We start from the raw sequence: 17,766 nt of genomic DNA, 5'->3' as shown, positions 1-17,766 counted from the left end.
TAAAAAATATTTTTTTTATGTTGCACAAAAAAAAAAAAAAAAAAAAAAAAAAAAAAAATCTAAGTTTTGTCTCAATCCAAGGCAGCTTTTAGACTACAGGAGTTCCACCTTCCTGTGGCTTCCAGCACACAAACTGATGCGACTACTACCACACCCAGCAACCTCTGCCTCCCAGTGCCCCATTCTCTCTTCTACATCCTCTCCACCAAAGCGGTAAGAAGAAAAGAATACACAATGACGCTCAAACATGGCTCTTCATCAGTAGCAGGACACCTTAATCACTGTTATATCACATCACTGGGAGTGACTTAACATAGATTATTAAAACTGTTTTTCAACTCGGACAACAGGCACCTTAGAAATAGATGCATAGTTGGGTATCACTAATTTACAAGCAATATGCTGTAAAAAACAGCTGAATAAGCAGAGGTGTTTATTTTTTCCCTCAGCCTTCTTTACACTTTTGAAAGACTTCTCAGGTAAAGGCTAGAGAATGTGCAGATAATGCAAAAACTTTCATCTGCACTGCACAGCACATTCTATTTGCTTTTAGCAAGTCCCAGGACTGAGTACAGTAATTGCAGAAATGAAAAATCACCACCTAAATTTAGCTCTAAGTCTGGAGCCATTCTTGAGTAGTAGAAAAGGAGTGATATGAATAGATCTGCAGGATGAAACATTGACTAAGAAAGGACGAGTATGTTGTAGTAACTGATCAAAACCTGAAGAATGTCAATAGCCAAGATCTCCTTTTTACAGATACTCAGCCACTACACTCATACTGCTGCCTGATACCAAGAATAACAGACTACTATAAAGCACAGAGGCCTGCATTCTTTGGTGGTTGTTTCAGAAACTGGTGACATACCCAGACTAGGTCTGGACAAAGTACTTTGGTATGGAAGTTGTTAAACAATAGTGCAGAGACAAGACATTAGGCAAGATACCAGTTCACTGAAATAACTGCCCCATAGGAAAGAGACCTTGCCGATGGAAACAATCACTTTTTTTACACCAGCAAAGGCTCTTCACCTTTCTGGTAAATCTCACTGACAGCTGCAGTTGTTAAAGACTTAAAGGGCTAGACACTAGTGGCACTCTGGTAGGTAATGTATTTTAAAATCCATACAAAATTAGAAAAGTGTAACTTCAAGAGTTTATTAATTAAATATAAAGGCACTTTTTGGCAGTCAAGTGTATATATTTGCCGCCTGAGGACAGGAAGTTAGTTAAAAGTACAACTGAGAAAGCTTAACAGTGACTCTAATTTATTATGAATGGACTGAAGTAATTAAAAATATATGTTAGAGTGCTAAGAAACTGATGATAAATGGGTCTTCACGGGTCTGGTTCTTTGTGAAGTAATTTTTCTCATGTGCATGTTTCATTGATTTAGTCATCTAAGTTAAGGCAGTCCAAAATACCAAGTAAGAGTAAGCACTCAGAAAATAACGCAGCAGCTGTATCCATACTGGTCCAATATCTCCAGTAATTGCCTGTGATTGATTTAGTTTTCATTAATTTCACAATAAGGCTGGTATGTTCTTTAAATAATTATCTGATGAGCAGGTGCAAAGAATAGTATCATTAAAAAATAATGCTTTAAAAAGATCATGGTTTTACAACAAACATTTTTAAAAAGATAACTGCGCAATAACTGTAACTGAAAGGGTGTGAGATTTAACCATAGTCTTGATGTACTCAGCAATATAAAAACCCATCTCTAAAAAGCTAAAACCTGCTGTAGTCAAAACAGTAACACTGTTCAAGCTCCATCTGAAGACTGACATTGCCGCTTTGAGTAGAAGAGTATTTGTTATCTACGTCCTAGAAACCCTGACTGTCTGTTTGCCACACGTGTACAGGATGCACAACAGGCTGTTTTGTAATAGGTGTAGACACAGAGCCGGGCCTGAACCACCACATTGCAATTGTAGTATTTATCTTTGCAGTTCTCGTCTGTGGAGAAAAAGGAAGAGAGAAGAAACTGAAGAAAACAGTATTAGAGCAACAAAAAACCAATCCCCTTTCTTTTTTACCATGTAAATCCCTTGGACCTGTATTTAACTGTTCATTGTCAGGTTAAAATAGGCTACCTATGCAAATAAGTTAGATTATTCAAGGTTTTCTACATTTAATATAAAGATACATAAAACTGTGGAAGAAATGTACCTATCCCCATTTATACTGTTGTGGGGTTTTGGGGGGGGTTTGTTGCTGTTTTTTTTAAACACAAAATTTGTCTTGAATAAAGATGATAGGAAAGTCTCTAGTATTCTTCACTTAGGTACCTGTCCACTCTATTTTTAGATTCACAGGTACTAATCTCTTGAGGCAGTGTACAGATGGCACCAGAACCTGCAAATGTTATTTTCAAGTACTGACGAATCTAAATACTGGAAAACAGTAAACCACCTCCCTCCTTACAAATACTACAAATGGTTTAAAATAATTAGATTAAAAAAGACAAAAGTTGGTGTTCTTAATATTCCCCATTTTTCTAAGCTGTTAGCATGTGGTCTGTTCACATTTTGAAGTTTTCCTTTACAACCAACAGGGTTACAAATACTTTTTAAGCGACAACTAAGATCTTTATATGATCATGTATGTGATCACAGAAACTGAGATATTAAGAAAAAGACTGAATGACAAAACACTAATAGCAGATGTAAAAATGAGCAATTCTGTACTAACCTGTTTTAAATAAATAACAACACAAATACAATAAAAATAATATTGGTATACCAAGTTTTTAATACGCTTATCTTAAATTATGCTGAAGAATAATTCTCAGCTGAAAATTGTTGTAGAATGTAAGAGTTAACTGTTTCTAAATACTTGCATCTTCCTTTCCCTAGTCATTCTCATTACTATTAAAATCAAATCTGTGAGATGAGTGACTAATTCCAATGCCAAATTGTGGATGTGTATATTTACTATATATAAAAGAAAATGGCTTAATTGCCCTTAATGTCTTTGTTTAATGTTATTGGTGCTTATAGAACCTGCTACCAAATACATTAAAACAAAAAAGGGATCGTGTATGATATAAAGACTCTGCCAAGAGAAACCTCTGAGAATGCAAGGAGGCTGCATAAAAACACCCAATATGTACCATTTCCACAGAAGCAGATTTCTGACACTCTCAGCAACTTTAGAAGTAAGCCAGTTTCTCACATGTTACAAGGAAAACGTTTTTAATCAGAAATTAAAACCTACTTTTACACCATAGAAAGAGCTGTATTTTGTGTAAAAATAAAACCCTGAACTTGATAAAGAAAATATACTCCAAAACCTTTGCAAGATTATTGACTATTTTCTCCACTAGATGGAGTTCCATAGTTAAAACAGAAGCTTCCTCTTCCTTACCTATTTCAGGGGTACAATCTTGTGTGTTACATGGTTCTTTTTCTTCAGGTTTAAGTTGTGGATCACACTGAGAACTGGCTGTCATTTCATCCGACAGACATCGTACCTCTCGAACCCGAAATCCTCCTTCACAGGATTTGGAACACTGAAACACAAAAGCTGAAGTTCATGAAGACCGTATGAGATGTGCAAATACAGAAAGAAAAAAATGAAACCTTGAAGCCAGACCCAGGTATTGCTGTAGCCTTCTATCAACTTCACCACTTCTGTTGTTTTTGGTTTTCTAACTAAAGTCCTTAACGTACAGGTGCAATTTCATTAAAGGTTCAAAAACATTTTTGACCACAGGGGCAACAACTGGACAAGTAAACGTGGTAGCCACTGCGCAACTGAAAGCATGCTAGAATATTTCCCTTTCTGAATTTATTAGTTAGCAAGTTCTTGCTTCTCTAATTAGCCTTGTTGTTCTCTGCTTATTTATACATATCTCCCAAATCTACTCTTTCCACAGCGTTCACATTTCTTACTTTAAGAACTTCCTGCACTGAACTTCACTACTTGACTGCACTGCCCTCCACTGCCCTTTTGCCTCCACTTATATACAATCAGGAATAATTTTAATTGCCTTTTTTCTAGCGCTCAATTATTTTTCACTTCTTGCAGCACAACAATTTTACTAAGCATTATAGGTTTCTTTGAATTTCTGAAGAAAATATTTCTGTGCTCCTTCAAAGTCTGTTAGGAAGCCAGAGACTTTTGTACTTGCTTGTCATGGTATTTTTAAAGCCAATTATTACACATTTCTGCCCATACTGAAGCAAATCCCCTGTTGACTTCAAGAATTTTGCCTGAGTGAGGTCTTTGAGATTTGGCTCACTGTCCAGTTTGACCTAAATGCTCACAAACTTAATTAAACTTGGGTCATTTATAACGATTAAAACCTTAATAGCCCCAAACCAGTAAGAATGTTTTCTTTCTGACTTTTTTGGCATAATTATTTCTTTTCCTAACATTGCAAAAACAACTTATCACTATCACAAAATCAGATATTGTAGCAAACTAACTAAATATTCTCAATAATATATTCTTAAATTGTTCCTTCATCTTCAAGTACAACCTTTCCCCACTTCAGAAAAGACACAGCCCTATGGCAACTGTAATAGAACACTTGTGGTTTTTTATATAATTACTCTTGTTACATGCCTGTATAGCATATTGTAATTATCCCACACCCAACAATAAGAACTTCAGTTCAGGTTTGTAGAGATCTTAAGCACTTAAAATGGAACCAAGACAGAATTTAGGTGTTACATACAACACACTATACACAAAACCCAGCATTCTGTGTTAGCCAGCCATTTAATCCCCCTGACTGAGAGGCCACGCCATTTATCCTAGGTCATATAAAAAGTCTGCTGAAGATACGAACTGGACAGTTTCAAAACCTAGTACTGGGGCTTTGAACCACCTATTCTGCTCACAGCTAATGCCATAATCCTTTCTTTTCAGGTCTAACAGTAAGAAATAGCACATACTCTGTTCATAACAGTAACAATATCAGAAGGAGAACTGAAAAACGCTTAGAACATGATCTTGTAAAACCTCAGCTAGCGTACGTATTTGTTCCTACAGTGAAGATGGTCACAAAGGCTTAGACCTTTAAGGATTTTTAGACACCACTTCCCAGGAAGTAGGCACTTGAACAGTAACTAGGGATCTCTAAGTACCTATCACATTCTGAGTCAGCACCTTGTTTCTTCTGTGCCTGCCAAAGAGAGCATATATTTTCACTTTCAGAAGGAATCTATCTGGTGCATTCTATGGATGCAGACGGCTGTATCTCTTGTGGCTACACACCTGCGGGTTCACATTTGAAAATGGGTTTGCTAATGGGTTTGCTAAGGGGAAGTTATTTAATCTAAACTAACAGCTCAGTAAAGAATCCAAAGAATTTCCAGCAACATCAAAGAACATACTTGGGTCTACATGGCTTTATTATAAGCCTAACTTGCATGTTGTTTTCAAATAAACATCTATACCTGCAATGAAGGAAGAAAAATCAGGATTCCCTTCAGCTGATTTATTTTGTTACAACCATTCTACCTTCTTTTACGCTTTCTAGTGCTGCCAGTAGGCCAATCAAATAATTGAGCATTTAGTAAAAGCGAAAACCAAAATAATTTCTCTCTCTCATGTCATGTGGATGAGGTATTTCCAAAGGTTCCTGACTAAGGGAACTCAAACTGAAGGCATCTGAGGTGCTTCCACTTTTCAGAGCTGTCATTCTGAATTTGATTTAAGGCTCATGGCAGGGTGTAAGTTACTGCATTAGATATGATGTTATCTAGGTAGTTTTCACACCATTTTTCATTCTAAGACGACAATGCACTTTCTGATCTTCATTTAGGAGAAAAATGTTGATTTTTTTGTAAAAATCCAGTAATCTTTGTCAGGTATAGGAAATGATGGAAAGATAGATGAAACCAAAGCATTTTGTGCCAGTGGTGAATGTAGCTGGTCCACTTCCAGGGTAAACAGAAGATACACGAAGCTCTACAGTAAGTTTTCTCTCATTAAAGTTCTAAGTATTACAGTGAAGAGTTTACAGTAAAGTATTATGGTAAAACTAACTAAGAACTGAATACATCCCTCATTCTTTATTAAATGCTCCTTAATTTTAATGAAACTAGAGGTCTGAAAAGAACTTCTTAGTGCACTACATAGTCTCATTAAGGGGCAAACCAACTTTATAGAAGAGGAAGATTCTTGGAAGTAGAGACCAGTGATGAAAAGACAGCTATGCAGTGTCTCCTACTGGTCAAGATACTTCCTAACTTTCCTAAGTTCCACTGGGTACTGAAGAGTATGCTTCCTTTTTAGTATCATTCCTGTGCAAGATTAAGTCAATTTCACGATCAACAGTTTTATGCAAAGGGTGTTCCCTTTCAATACACATGGAAAAAGATGTATCAAACAAAACTAGATATAGAAAAGCATGATAGACTTACTGTGCTCCATTCTGTATGAAACCACTTAGATCCACAGGGTTTGAGGTAGCAGGATTGCTGGCTGGGAGGTTTTTCCAAATATGAACATTCATAGGAGTTCAAAACATCAAAATTACCTTCAGTTTTCCTAACGCAAATTACTTCTCTCTGTTGAGTTCCACTGCCACATTCAGTAGAGCACTGTATCAGAGAACAAAAAAAAAGCGGTGGAATTTTGTTACTCATGTTCTTCAACTTGTTTCCAAAGTAACATGTTTCTCCACGTTATCTGTTTCTGAAATAAAACAACACACACACACATATACTTGCATTTTAAATTAATATTCAAACAGGAAAATTCGTAAAGCTTTGCTTATTCCCTATTCTTGGACACATACTAGACACTAACATCCAAAATCCATTTCCTTACTTTTGTATGTTCTTTCCTCAGTAAAATGAACTTAACTGTATCTTTCCTTCCATCATTGGCATATGTATGACTTGAAAAGAAAGGAAAAGGGTAAAGTAGTCCTTAATTTCCTGCGGTAGGGTTTTTCTCTCTCAGAACCAGAATAGTAGCCTAGATAAACCTTGGGTTATTTATTATTATTTGTATGTAGTACTAACATAGTAGCCAGCAGTCCCAGTTAGGAACCAGGGCAAGAAAATGCTGAAGGATATAGTAATGACTTAATTCATCAAGTGACTACTGACTGTGTCAGGTATTGCATATTTGATTTTTAATCTTAAAAATGGTTACAGTGGTTAAAACTGTGCTTCTGTGAATTTTTATTCCACATGGTACCACAGACTCAAAACATATTTCTCATTATTTTTATGAAGACGATGACATATGACTGTAAGTGTGCTTTTGGAGAAATCTAAAAGTGTGGTTTTACCTGAAGCTACAAAAAGAAACTGGTATTTATTTTTCTAATAAAAAGAGAAGCATAACTTACTTTCTCCATAAACAGTGTTACTGCTTCTTGCTGAAGCAGGATTGTACACACTGCACTGAACCTTTGAGGGTTATAAGGTTAGAGCACAGTTTTGCAGCTTTACAAATCCCCACGTTCTGTGTGGTTTTTAGAAAATGCCTTGATCTGCCAGGGTGTTCTTTTCGTATTTGCAAGTATCTGTGTGATGCAGTGTTGGTTCCAGTTCTGAAAAGCAAATTTGACTCACATGGACTCTTACCGCCCATTTAAAGGTTAAATACACACACAATACTGTTCCTGGCACTTGTAAAAAGGTTTTTAGAAGATGATTCCAGCAACATATTGGTTTCTATGTTGCGTAAAGGACTATGATTTTCAAAGGCTTTTTCTAGCCTAAGCCAATCAAATGTTATTAAAAGTGGGGATTTTGTTATATTTTGGGTGGAATTTATGATCCCTTTACCAGATACCCACAAAAAACTTGAGCTGAGTGAAGAACCTTGATATGAATGCACCCAAATAAATTCTACAGGAAATAATGTAACCGCACTTTCTTTAAAACTGAACATCTCTGTCAACCAAAAGACGGTATTTTAACATTCAGCCTTAGCTCTAGTGGAGCGTAATACAGAAGGTCATCCACTAGTGCTCCCTCCTTCTCTGGTCTACTGACTGTCTGCTTTCATTTTGATATTTAGAAGTCAGGATTTGGCCAGTAGAATGGCCAAATGGCCATAGATGTTGTCAGACACTTCTTTCAGATAACATACAGCAAAGACTTTGTACCCTTGGTATGCATCAAACAATTCAATCTCACGCAAAGAAAGAAGGTGAATTAGCTTAAAAGAACAGGAAATTGTAAAGGACAGAAACGTTCTTACTCAGAACAGAATAGGGAGAGTTAGGATGACCTTACTGAACGCCTCCCTCTGTGGTAGCAAGAATGGATACAAAGTTCCTATTCACCTGCATGGAGCCCTGGAAGTAACAAGGCCCAGATTTTGCCTGCTATTAGAACTGCAGCTAAGTATGTTTTAAATCTAAATTTGTTATTACTCTTATACAATACAAATAATTATCACTTACACTTGAAAGCATTAGCATAGTAGTAGCCCTGTAATCTCCATCTCAGCTGTACCAGTTTAATTTCCAGCTCCTTATCACCTGGAAGGATCTTGGAATCTGAAATGCAGTGAGTTAACAGCACAGCCAAGAGACTTTTCCCTAACAACTCAATGAAGTGCAGGTACCAGCAGCCCGAAAGGCTCTCTAGGCTATATGAGAGCCTACACAAAGGGACATAAATGTCTGGGCACCAGTTGACAGCTTCTGAAATGCCTTTGTTCCTGACAGCAGAAATGTTTATTTAGAACGAGAAGGACTATTGAGATGTGGATCAAGGGAAGAATCTACCTTGAGGAAAGAGCATCAGGATACAGGCCACTAACCAAATTTTGTTCTTTTCACCTATTATCACGAACAGCACAACAATACTAAAGTTAACTTTTGGGTTTAGCCATTGTTTTTGGTCTTATTTATCTTTTGGAAATTCCATTTATATCTGTATATCTATATATATATATCCCTGCAGGTATGCATGATCACAAAGGCTCTACTTTAAAAGGTGCAAATCTGTTGCTTTAGTGTTCACCTGAATATGCTAAGCAGCTTTCTGTTATCTTTCATTTTATAAATACACTGGGGCAGTAGATAAGAAATAAAAATGAAGGTACAGAGGAAGAGAAGAACAAAATCTTATTTTCATCAAAGTAAAAAACCAGCAGGTGCTGAAAAGTATTGAACATCAACTCAGCAAAATACAGACAAAAAAAATCCAAATATTCCACAGAGATGTAGAAATACCTTATGGCACACATCTTCATTGCATGAAAATACATTTTTTAAATGAGAATATCAGCACAAAACAAATACATATGTTAGATACAGAGCTTACCTGTGTCCAGCCCCCAGCAAACCACTCCACTTTACCAGCACAGGGTCCGTTATTACAGGGAGTTGTTTCAGAGGGTCTGTTATTGCCACAGCCTTCCAGAGGCAAACTGCTGACATGGTTCGTCATACAAACCACTGAACGCGTACGGACTCCGTCACCACATTCTGCAGAACACTGGGGAGCAAAAGACAGAACATGTTCACTAGTCCGTCCTCCAGACTGCACAATAAAATAAGGAGAAGCAACAATCATGAAAAGTAAATGAATTTATGCAAAGTCGATTATTTTTACTTGTAATTCAGCTGTAGCAAATCATCTTACGGTTTCATACTTTTGAATACACTACAAGTAGTACCTGTCCTTTACAGTCACAAATGAAAGAAATTGAAGGATCAGGACAGAAAGAAATCTGGGGTTTATATAGCTTTTTATTAGCTTTCTTACTTTTCCTTCTTTCTTCCTGTCTGTAAATTCTTTCAGTTTTCATTTTATTCACCTTTTTGCATACCAACTAATAGATCTGAGAAGGGATAATTTCAATAAGCAGCTTTTCAGACAGCAGTCGTATTTCACCCTTTGAATTGTTCTACGAGTTTCTCCTCTGACCATTCAAGCTGTCAGCCAGGTGAACTCTTACACCGGTTAAAAGGATGAGGCTAGGAAGACTGAGGGCTGTGGCATTGGTAGTAAAATGACGGCATAGCGCATCCTGGAACTTTTCCATATAATGGGTTGACAGAGTACGAGAGCACAATAAAGTAGAAAAACACACAACTTTTTGACAGGTGGTTTCAAAAGATTCAGGTAAATCCTCAGCAATTAACTGTAACTACCACTAATTATTGCCTAACCTCTTTCAATTGTAAGTTGTTAATAAGTTTTAGCAGAAGAGGTGGCCGTAGAAGTTTATGTAAATTCAATGTTGCTCTCTAATGATATGAATTCCCAGTAACTAACATTCACCATTCTCAACTTTTCACTGCTGAATCCTGAAAGCTCTTAATAAATAGTGCTATGCAGATTCTTCTGTCATATATTTGGAGATTGTCATCCGTAAATCACGCAGGATAAATTCCATTTATACCCTTATAGTTTGGTCATCCATCTACTTCAGTGGGAAAGTCTCCAATAGTCCACTGTTCTGGGCAGCATCAAAGTACTGACATTTAAAAAACAGAAACATGCCAGGGAAATAGTCAATTCTTGTGTTCGACTGTATTTTTGTTGCTTAATTCTTTCTTAATCTTCCCTTTCTTTCTTTTTCTTTCAAAATGCATTTGGCATTTCATGTCTAGACCATTAAAATAAAGAAAAACCCATGTGCAGCTCGCTGAAAGATATGTATATAATTGAATTTAAACAATTACAATTATATTACACATGCAAAGAAAACCACAAATAAGTATGTAGTATATGGGAGAAAAAGATGCATTTGATTGACATTTCAGATTTTTTAACTTACAATGTAATTAATTAGGAGAAACTGTGTATTACTTCCACAATGAACAGTACATTCCTTGTGAATGGATGTAACTCTGTATTGGAACATTTTTTAAAATTTTATTGAATAAAAGTAAGAATGAGTCAAAAAAATGGTAATGAGACACAGAGTTGACCACTAGCTTGATTTGACTTCCATCGGCAATAACGTAAGGGCTCACATCCAGTAGTTCAACTACAGAACAGCAGGTGCCATGATAGCACCACTATTAATAACGGGATTAACCAATACAGACATTCATCTTCTCAAGAGAGAGACCAGTGACTGAATGTACAATTGGTTGCAAACTACTCTTTACTCACTCGCACTGAAGAATACTCGTTATTTGTGTGAAACACGTAGTCATGTTATATTTATTCCACAGACACAGTATAGAAAAACATTCTTCCTATCAAACAAGTTGGTTTCTTTCACAAGATGTTCAAATAGAAGGGCAAAGCTTTACTGAAATGGAATCCCTAGAAAACTAAAAAAGTGATTCAACTTTTTACAAGTCTTTTTTTTAACAAACAAAATACAATTTTGGAATAACTAGAAATTCAGAATTTAAAGAGATGCTTATGTACTCCACAGAAATAGGAAAAAATTGCTCATAGCTTGGAATGATTTCTTCCTCCACCTGCAAGACTGAATAATTAAGCTTCTCTTAAATGATGCCTGCAAGTAACATAATGAACCTTTTTTTGTTGGTGGTGCACAACAAAATTTTCCACTTTCACACAGATATGTGAAATATACTTACCTCCACAGCAAACGAGATTCGATGGCTAAGGAGGTCTTTTCAAAGTAAACTGGCAAAATCTTGAAAATACAAGAATGATGTACATTGTGCTAGCAGTGAAGGTTTTCCTGTTTATGTAAACTAAACCTAAACTAAACTAAACCCACTTCAAACGGTCCACTCCTAGGTAAACTGACTGTTTAACTGAGGCCCATAAAATGGCTACCTTTCAAACCCACTGTACAGAAATAAATTTTGTGGCTGTTCATATTTTATCCTCGGCAAGTATGTTCAATTACATTACGCATAGAGAACTATGCATATACTCTGCAAATACTTTTCTTATTTCTAAGTAATTTTCATTTGACAATGTAATTTGCTTTTCTGCTTTGCAAACCAGAGCTGGGAACAAGTTTAGTCCATAAAGTCATCCAGAAAATCTCCATAGTCTTATGTTTTAAATGATTATGCATGAACTAGGCTTACATATCGAATAACAAAGGAAATACCAAATGGGAAGGTATAGGGTTGTCCCACCCTCTGCTGCAAGATTTTACTACAGATTAACTACCCTCAAAGGATTTACAAAGCAAACTTAAACCTGAATGTTTCTGCGTTAAGTATTTGGTTTTTCATGTTTTTTTCTTCCTTTCAGTAAAAATCTTCCATGTGAAAGCCACGAGTTCCAAAGCCCAAAGCAGGGAGTAGGGAGTGTTTGGATAATGAATCCTCGCCCTTTGGCTTTCACAATCAACACACCCACTACTTTCAATTTTGTGCCACTGATTTGTTGCATTAATACATAGTAACTACCATAACCTAACATTGTATGACATGAGGAACTTTCACAAGCTGCAACTTCTCTGTTCTGGTCCTATTATTAAAGATATTTTGTTTCACTGTCTTGTTTTAATTGGCAGAAATTCCTCAAAAACCTTCGTCTGTGGAATATCCTCCCTAGTTTTAAGGAGTCTGCCATTTCTTCTCTTCCTGAGGTCCCTCCCTCATGAGTTCAGTTTCAGAAGCTTTCCATTCCCATTAAAAACTAAAAATAAAACAAACCAACCCTAATCCAGTGCTCTGATAGTTGTCAGAAAACAACTGTTACAGCAGTCCATGAAAATAAGGCTAGTTCCTGCAAACTTGGAAAACTGCAAGTGGAAGCCTGAATTTTTGTCACAGCCACAGGGCATGGTAGTGCAAAAACCCCCTTTAACAGTGCCAGTTCCATTTCACTAATGTGCCAGCCCTACTCATTACCCTCAACTGGGGCAACAGACCACAAGAAAGAGGCAGCAGGAAATCTACCGGAACTCGAGTCCTTTCACCCAGGTCTCAGCACCATTGCTAGCCTTAATTAAATTTTTAAATAACAACCAACTGAGTTCCAGTAAAACGTCCTCATTTGTGCAGGAATTCTGTGTACCACACTTTAATCTTCATCATCTTAATTATTCCCCACAAGATAGTACAGTTTTTTATGAATCATCCTCCTGATGTTACACTACTGTAAAAAAATAAAAACTAAGATCTATGTTTGAAATACATATATGAAACTCCTTAGCATCATTGGACCTACTCTGAGAAATTCCTTTTCAGAAGGGGTTTTGGAAAGATTATGTAACTTTTGTTTTCCCAATAATAAAATAAGAATTGTAATTCAGAAGCTCACCTGCCGCAGTTCCAAGACTGGGGGCAGATTTTCAAAAGAAAACTGTTGTGAGAGCAGCCTTGATTTCTTAATCTTAAAAAAAAAAAGTTAAAAAAGGGGGTGGGGAGGGGGTAGTCAGAAATATTCTTATGTATTGCCAAAACACTTTCTGATACCTGGATTTAAATTATTTCCCTTTAGAGTGCATCTATGCATACAGTAGGTGCTGGATCAGAAGTCAAACCATCCCTGTATTTAGTCTAGCAGATCCATGGTATCCTTCCAAGGTAACAGAAGTTTTGAAATACGGTCTTAGAATTTTTGGACACTTCAGCTGGATCATGATTACTTCTACATACACACTGTTACTTTCTCTGTATGTAGTTGGTAACACTGTTGGTACTTAGATATTACTAATGCTCTCTGAAGTAAGTAACGTTAGGGAACAGACCTCTTCACTACTCTGGCTCATACAGTAAGTATCAACTTGCCTTGAGAGCTGTAAGGACTTCTCAGGGCCTAAGTGCACCAATATGCCTTACTGGCCCTGACCAGCCTCACCTGGGGCCTCCACCCACACCCCTGCCCATGGCCCAGGGTCTCCATTTAACCTCAGCCCTGGTCCATCAGTCCTTGCCTGAGCTTTATCAGAGATGTGCCTGTCCCCAGCCACAGCCTGGACACAGACCTCATCGATCCATCACCCTTGGACTCACTTCCCAGCCTGACCTTGACCCTGCCTCATTACCATGGACCTGCCCCAGGATCACTGGGCTGTGTCTGACCCTGAGCTGTGGACTGATTTCCCAGCTTGACCTTGGACCTGCCTCATCACCATGATCTTGTCTGATCATCTGGACTCTCATTTGCCCCTGCCTGCCACCTATGAGCCTGCCCTGCTGACCTAACTGGGATACTGTGGGCCCTAGCTGGCAAGGCTCCTCCCTGCCATGGAGACTTTTATATGCTGATTATTACCTAAAGCAGCTGAATTGTGGCAAAGAGAGATCAGCTCCAGAGAAGAAAACAGAAATCTCTGTAGGTCCTGGCCACCCTTCTACCAATGTCTCCTTCAAAACTCTCCTGGCTATATGTTTCATTGCAAATCATTAAGTGAGTTACATACTTATACATAAAGAATGCAAAACTTCTATTTCCATATGATTCCCACATGAAATCAATGGAAAGGGGTATTTTATCTTGTTTTCATTTTATACTGAAAACAAATAAACAGTGATAATCAAAAATGATGAAATGCCTGCACACAAGCTCCACGGTGGTCTCTCTTCCTTTGTTTTTTTTCAGGATCCAGGAGATTTTACAAGAGCTATCCAGATTTTAATAAAAAGCACTGAAAGAAAAGTGTGAGCTACAATATTCATTGGTGGTTCCACATTTCACTGGTCAACAAGCCCACTTGTACCTGTTAGGTAGTGCTTCAGGATTGTGAGGAATAAAGCGTTGATTTTTACGAAGCATACTACAGTTCTCTAATGGAAGATATTACAGAAGCATCGCTGTTACTCTTTTTAATGAAGAGTGAAATCCAGAGCATGTGTTTGATCTGTTTTGATTTTGTTCCCTGATGTGCAGCATTTTTTCTTTCTTCCCAAGATTTTATTTTGGCCTCAGAATCTCATTAACATCTAAGAATTGTTTGTATTTTGGCTTCTTTTCTAAGTATCCTCTAAACATAAAATGAGAAACAAACGAACAGAGGAGATGGCAATGAGGACTAAACAAAAATGCAAGAGGGGAATGCTCCAGTTAGCTGGAAGGAAACACTGGTGAGTCTCCCATTGCCGTAAATCAGGAGAATGCAGTTTCCCGCTTCTGACCCATAGGAGAAGTAAACTTTCCAGCAGTTAGAGCTGTCAAAGAATCAGTCATGTGAAATGTTTGCAAGAATCTCATCTGCTCCCATCAATCCCATTTTGTTGCTAAGTTCAGTAAGGTTCACCAGCTTTACTCTACTGATTAATGGATGCAGTTTGGTGGAACTCTACCGTTTTAACGCAGTATGACATCTAAAGAGAATTATGAGACAGGAAGCTATCTTTCCGCAAACGCGTGTAAAAATATCACAAAAGTTTGTCCAGACTCTATAATCAAAAGGGGTTAAAGATCATGTAGAAGACAAAGCCATGAAACTTAGGTTAATTCTATTATTTATACTCAAGATAGAGCAATACATGTAAAGACAGGCACATACAAAGTAAGATGAGTCTCACTTTGCTGCTAGAGACTTTTAACCTGTAATCTTTCCCATTGAAATGGGTAAAAATTTCTGTTTCTCTCAAGATTGAGCCTGGGGGATATCAGAATATGGTGTTTAGATCTACTTCAAAGACAAATAACAGAGCATGTACTTTTCAGAAAATAAGGGTTTGTTTCTTAAGGACAAATTGCTTTCCTTCCTTCCTTTACATGTTCCACCAGTGTGCACATGGTAGCCATACAACTCCTAAGCTTTGCAGGTAAAAGTGTGTGTGCAACATACATACAATGGACTCTGATACCCATTTATCAAAATAACTCAAATCAAGAACTGTATTTTTTTAGGAACATGGAGGGGTTTTTAATTACTTAGGTTTAATTATATGTATAAAGAATCAGTCTGTGCAGAAACTGAATCCAAGAAGGTCAATGCCGTGGGGGGAAACAGGTGGGCCATAAAATACATAAATGTATGTTGTGGGAAAGCAAGATGGGAGAACATGGCGAGAAGGCAGCCAAGTGTTATTTACGGAGTAAAGCTACATACAGCCCATCCTGGGAAGGAGACACAACTCCTGCCACAACTGTGTACTCTGCAGGTTTTTAAGTTCACGTATGTTGTATTGCAGAAGTTATATTTAGGGAAATTCAATGACATAATCTTCCAATTCAGAAGCACAAAAACTATTAATGAAAATGAAGGCAACTAGCATGATTTTGCATCAATTAAAACTGCAAGGTTTCCGTAAAATAAGAAAACCCAAAATCTTTCCACCAATCCTAAATTAGATCCTGTCCTTTTCTTAAAACTTAGATGTGACTATTCATCTCTCTCTCTCCCTGTGTTAAAGAATACCCTTGTCAAATTCTGCACAAATACGTATCAGTTATCAAATCCTGAAATTTAACATCTGTTGGCAGCAAAGACAATTGTAATTTTTATATTACTGTGCTTCTTCTTGATCTTTCACTAATTAACCAAGGCTATATTGTAATGCCCCATGCATCACATAAATCCGGACATGGAAGTCTGATACATCCCTTGCTGAAAGAGAAAGTATATGCCTAACCGATCTCTGACAGGCCTCTGGAAATCTCTACTTGCTGCATGTGCAACAGTACACATTAAGTGTTTGCAAAACGGGTTCAGAAAAGTACAGGCCAGGCCTTCTCTTATGGCTGTAACCAAGTTTGAACTCAACCATTTCAAAGTTCCAACGTTCTCAAAAGTTATGATAACTTCTTTTACCTCTTATTTCTAGCCACGGCTGAAATGTCAAAATACAATGGGAAAGACTGTTCTGTGGTATTTCCAGCTGGGACTTGAAGTAGGCATGTAATAAATCTTACAAAGAAGGTCTGTTCTTGTGAGATTTCCACCACAGTTTTGCAGACTCAAAAGGTTTGAACAAGCTTTCTTTAAGCATTTGAACTTTTGGCTGCTTATCTGAACCATTTGTGGCTACCCATCGCTGATCTATGCTTATTGCTGAAGTGTGGCTTGGCTTAAAGTACTTTTTAAAGAATCGTTTGGGCAAATTACACATGCAAGGTCCATACACCTGGGAATGCCCATTTCCATTCCATGACAGAATTCTCCTCTTGTCTTTCAATAGAAACACACTCCTCTACAAAGAAAGAGAGACTTCTAAAAAGAGAGACTGTCCTAAAAACAGCCCTTGAAAGGCACACTAAGAAAGCTAATGGCCAAAGGCCTGACTTTGACTACTCCTATATTCTACTGACCTCCACTGGAATCACTGCCACTGAACATCTCTGAACATCTGAGTTATAAGGTATGTGTAAACCTTAGAAGATTCTGTACATTCTAGCCCGAATCTACTTTTTTCCTGAAATAAGCTGTTCCTTCCATTCTCTTTGTGAATCAAACTCCAAACCCACTGCTGGCAGAAGTGATGGTGAATAATGCCAACTACAGAAGCAAGCATTTGGAAGAAATTCATCTGTACACTTCTATAAGCTGAGAAGTTAACAAAATCCATTCTTTACTCTCTGACCATAAAATGTTTGTGGTAAGAAAAAACTCCAACATTTTCTACATTACCTGCTTCACTTTTATGTCTCATTTAATACATATAAATAAGCATAATAACGTTATACAGTCATAATCTTCAGCTACAAAACCTACTTTTAATTCTGCAGAGGACAAAATATCAATGTAGAATAATGAAGAAAACATTGATGCTAGAGTCTTCACTGGAGTGTGTGTGCTTTAGGTGGTGGAACTGCACTAGCTGATAGTAGCTGGGCCAACTTTTTCAAGAAAGATGTCTTTGAGGGTAGAATGGATTTTTCTCTGTTACTTGTAAAATATCACTTTAATAGCACTGTACAAAGAACAGCTCTACAAGCTAAAAAAAAAAAAAAAAAAAAAAGCAACGGCTATTCCCCCCACACACAAAATTTT

At 37.2% G+C, this 17,766-nt stretch overlaps 1 protein-coding gene across 1 annotated transcript in view; it reads right to left on the bottom strand.

The window, feature by feature from the left end:
• Positions 1-964: 964 nt before the first annotated feature.
• THSD4 (thrombospondin type 1 domain containing 4) overlaps positions 965-17,766 on the bottom strand; it is a 312,812-nt gene continuing 296,010 nt past the window's right edge. Inside the window, exons 14-17 of the mRNA XM_009280340.2 lie at positions 9,249-9,422; positions 6,378-6,557; positions 3,370-3,514; positions 965-1,959 (exon numbers count right to left, since the gene is read on the bottom strand). Of these exons, the coding sequence (XP_009278615.1) occupies positions 1,817-1,959; positions 3,370-3,514; positions 6,378-6,557; positions 9,249-9,422 (642 nt within the window). The 3' untranslated portion in view covers positions 965-1,816. The remainder of the gene's footprint in view (positions 1,960-3,369; positions 3,515-6,377; positions 6,558-9,248; positions 9,423-17,766) is intronic.

The sequence above is a fragment of the Aptenodytes forsteri genome, unplaced genomic scaffold (assembly GCF_000699145.1).
Source record: "Aptenodytes forsteri isolate BGI_AS27 unplaced genomic scaffold, ASM69914v1 Scaffold83, whole genome shotgun sequence".
Classification (NCBI taxonomy): Eukaryota; Metazoa; Chordata; class Aves; order Sphenisciformes; family Spheniscidae; genus Aptenodytes; species Aptenodytes forsteri.
The sequence above is the reverse complement of the archived record's forward strand: the minus strand, read 5'-3'. Positions and strand labels throughout refer to the sequence as shown.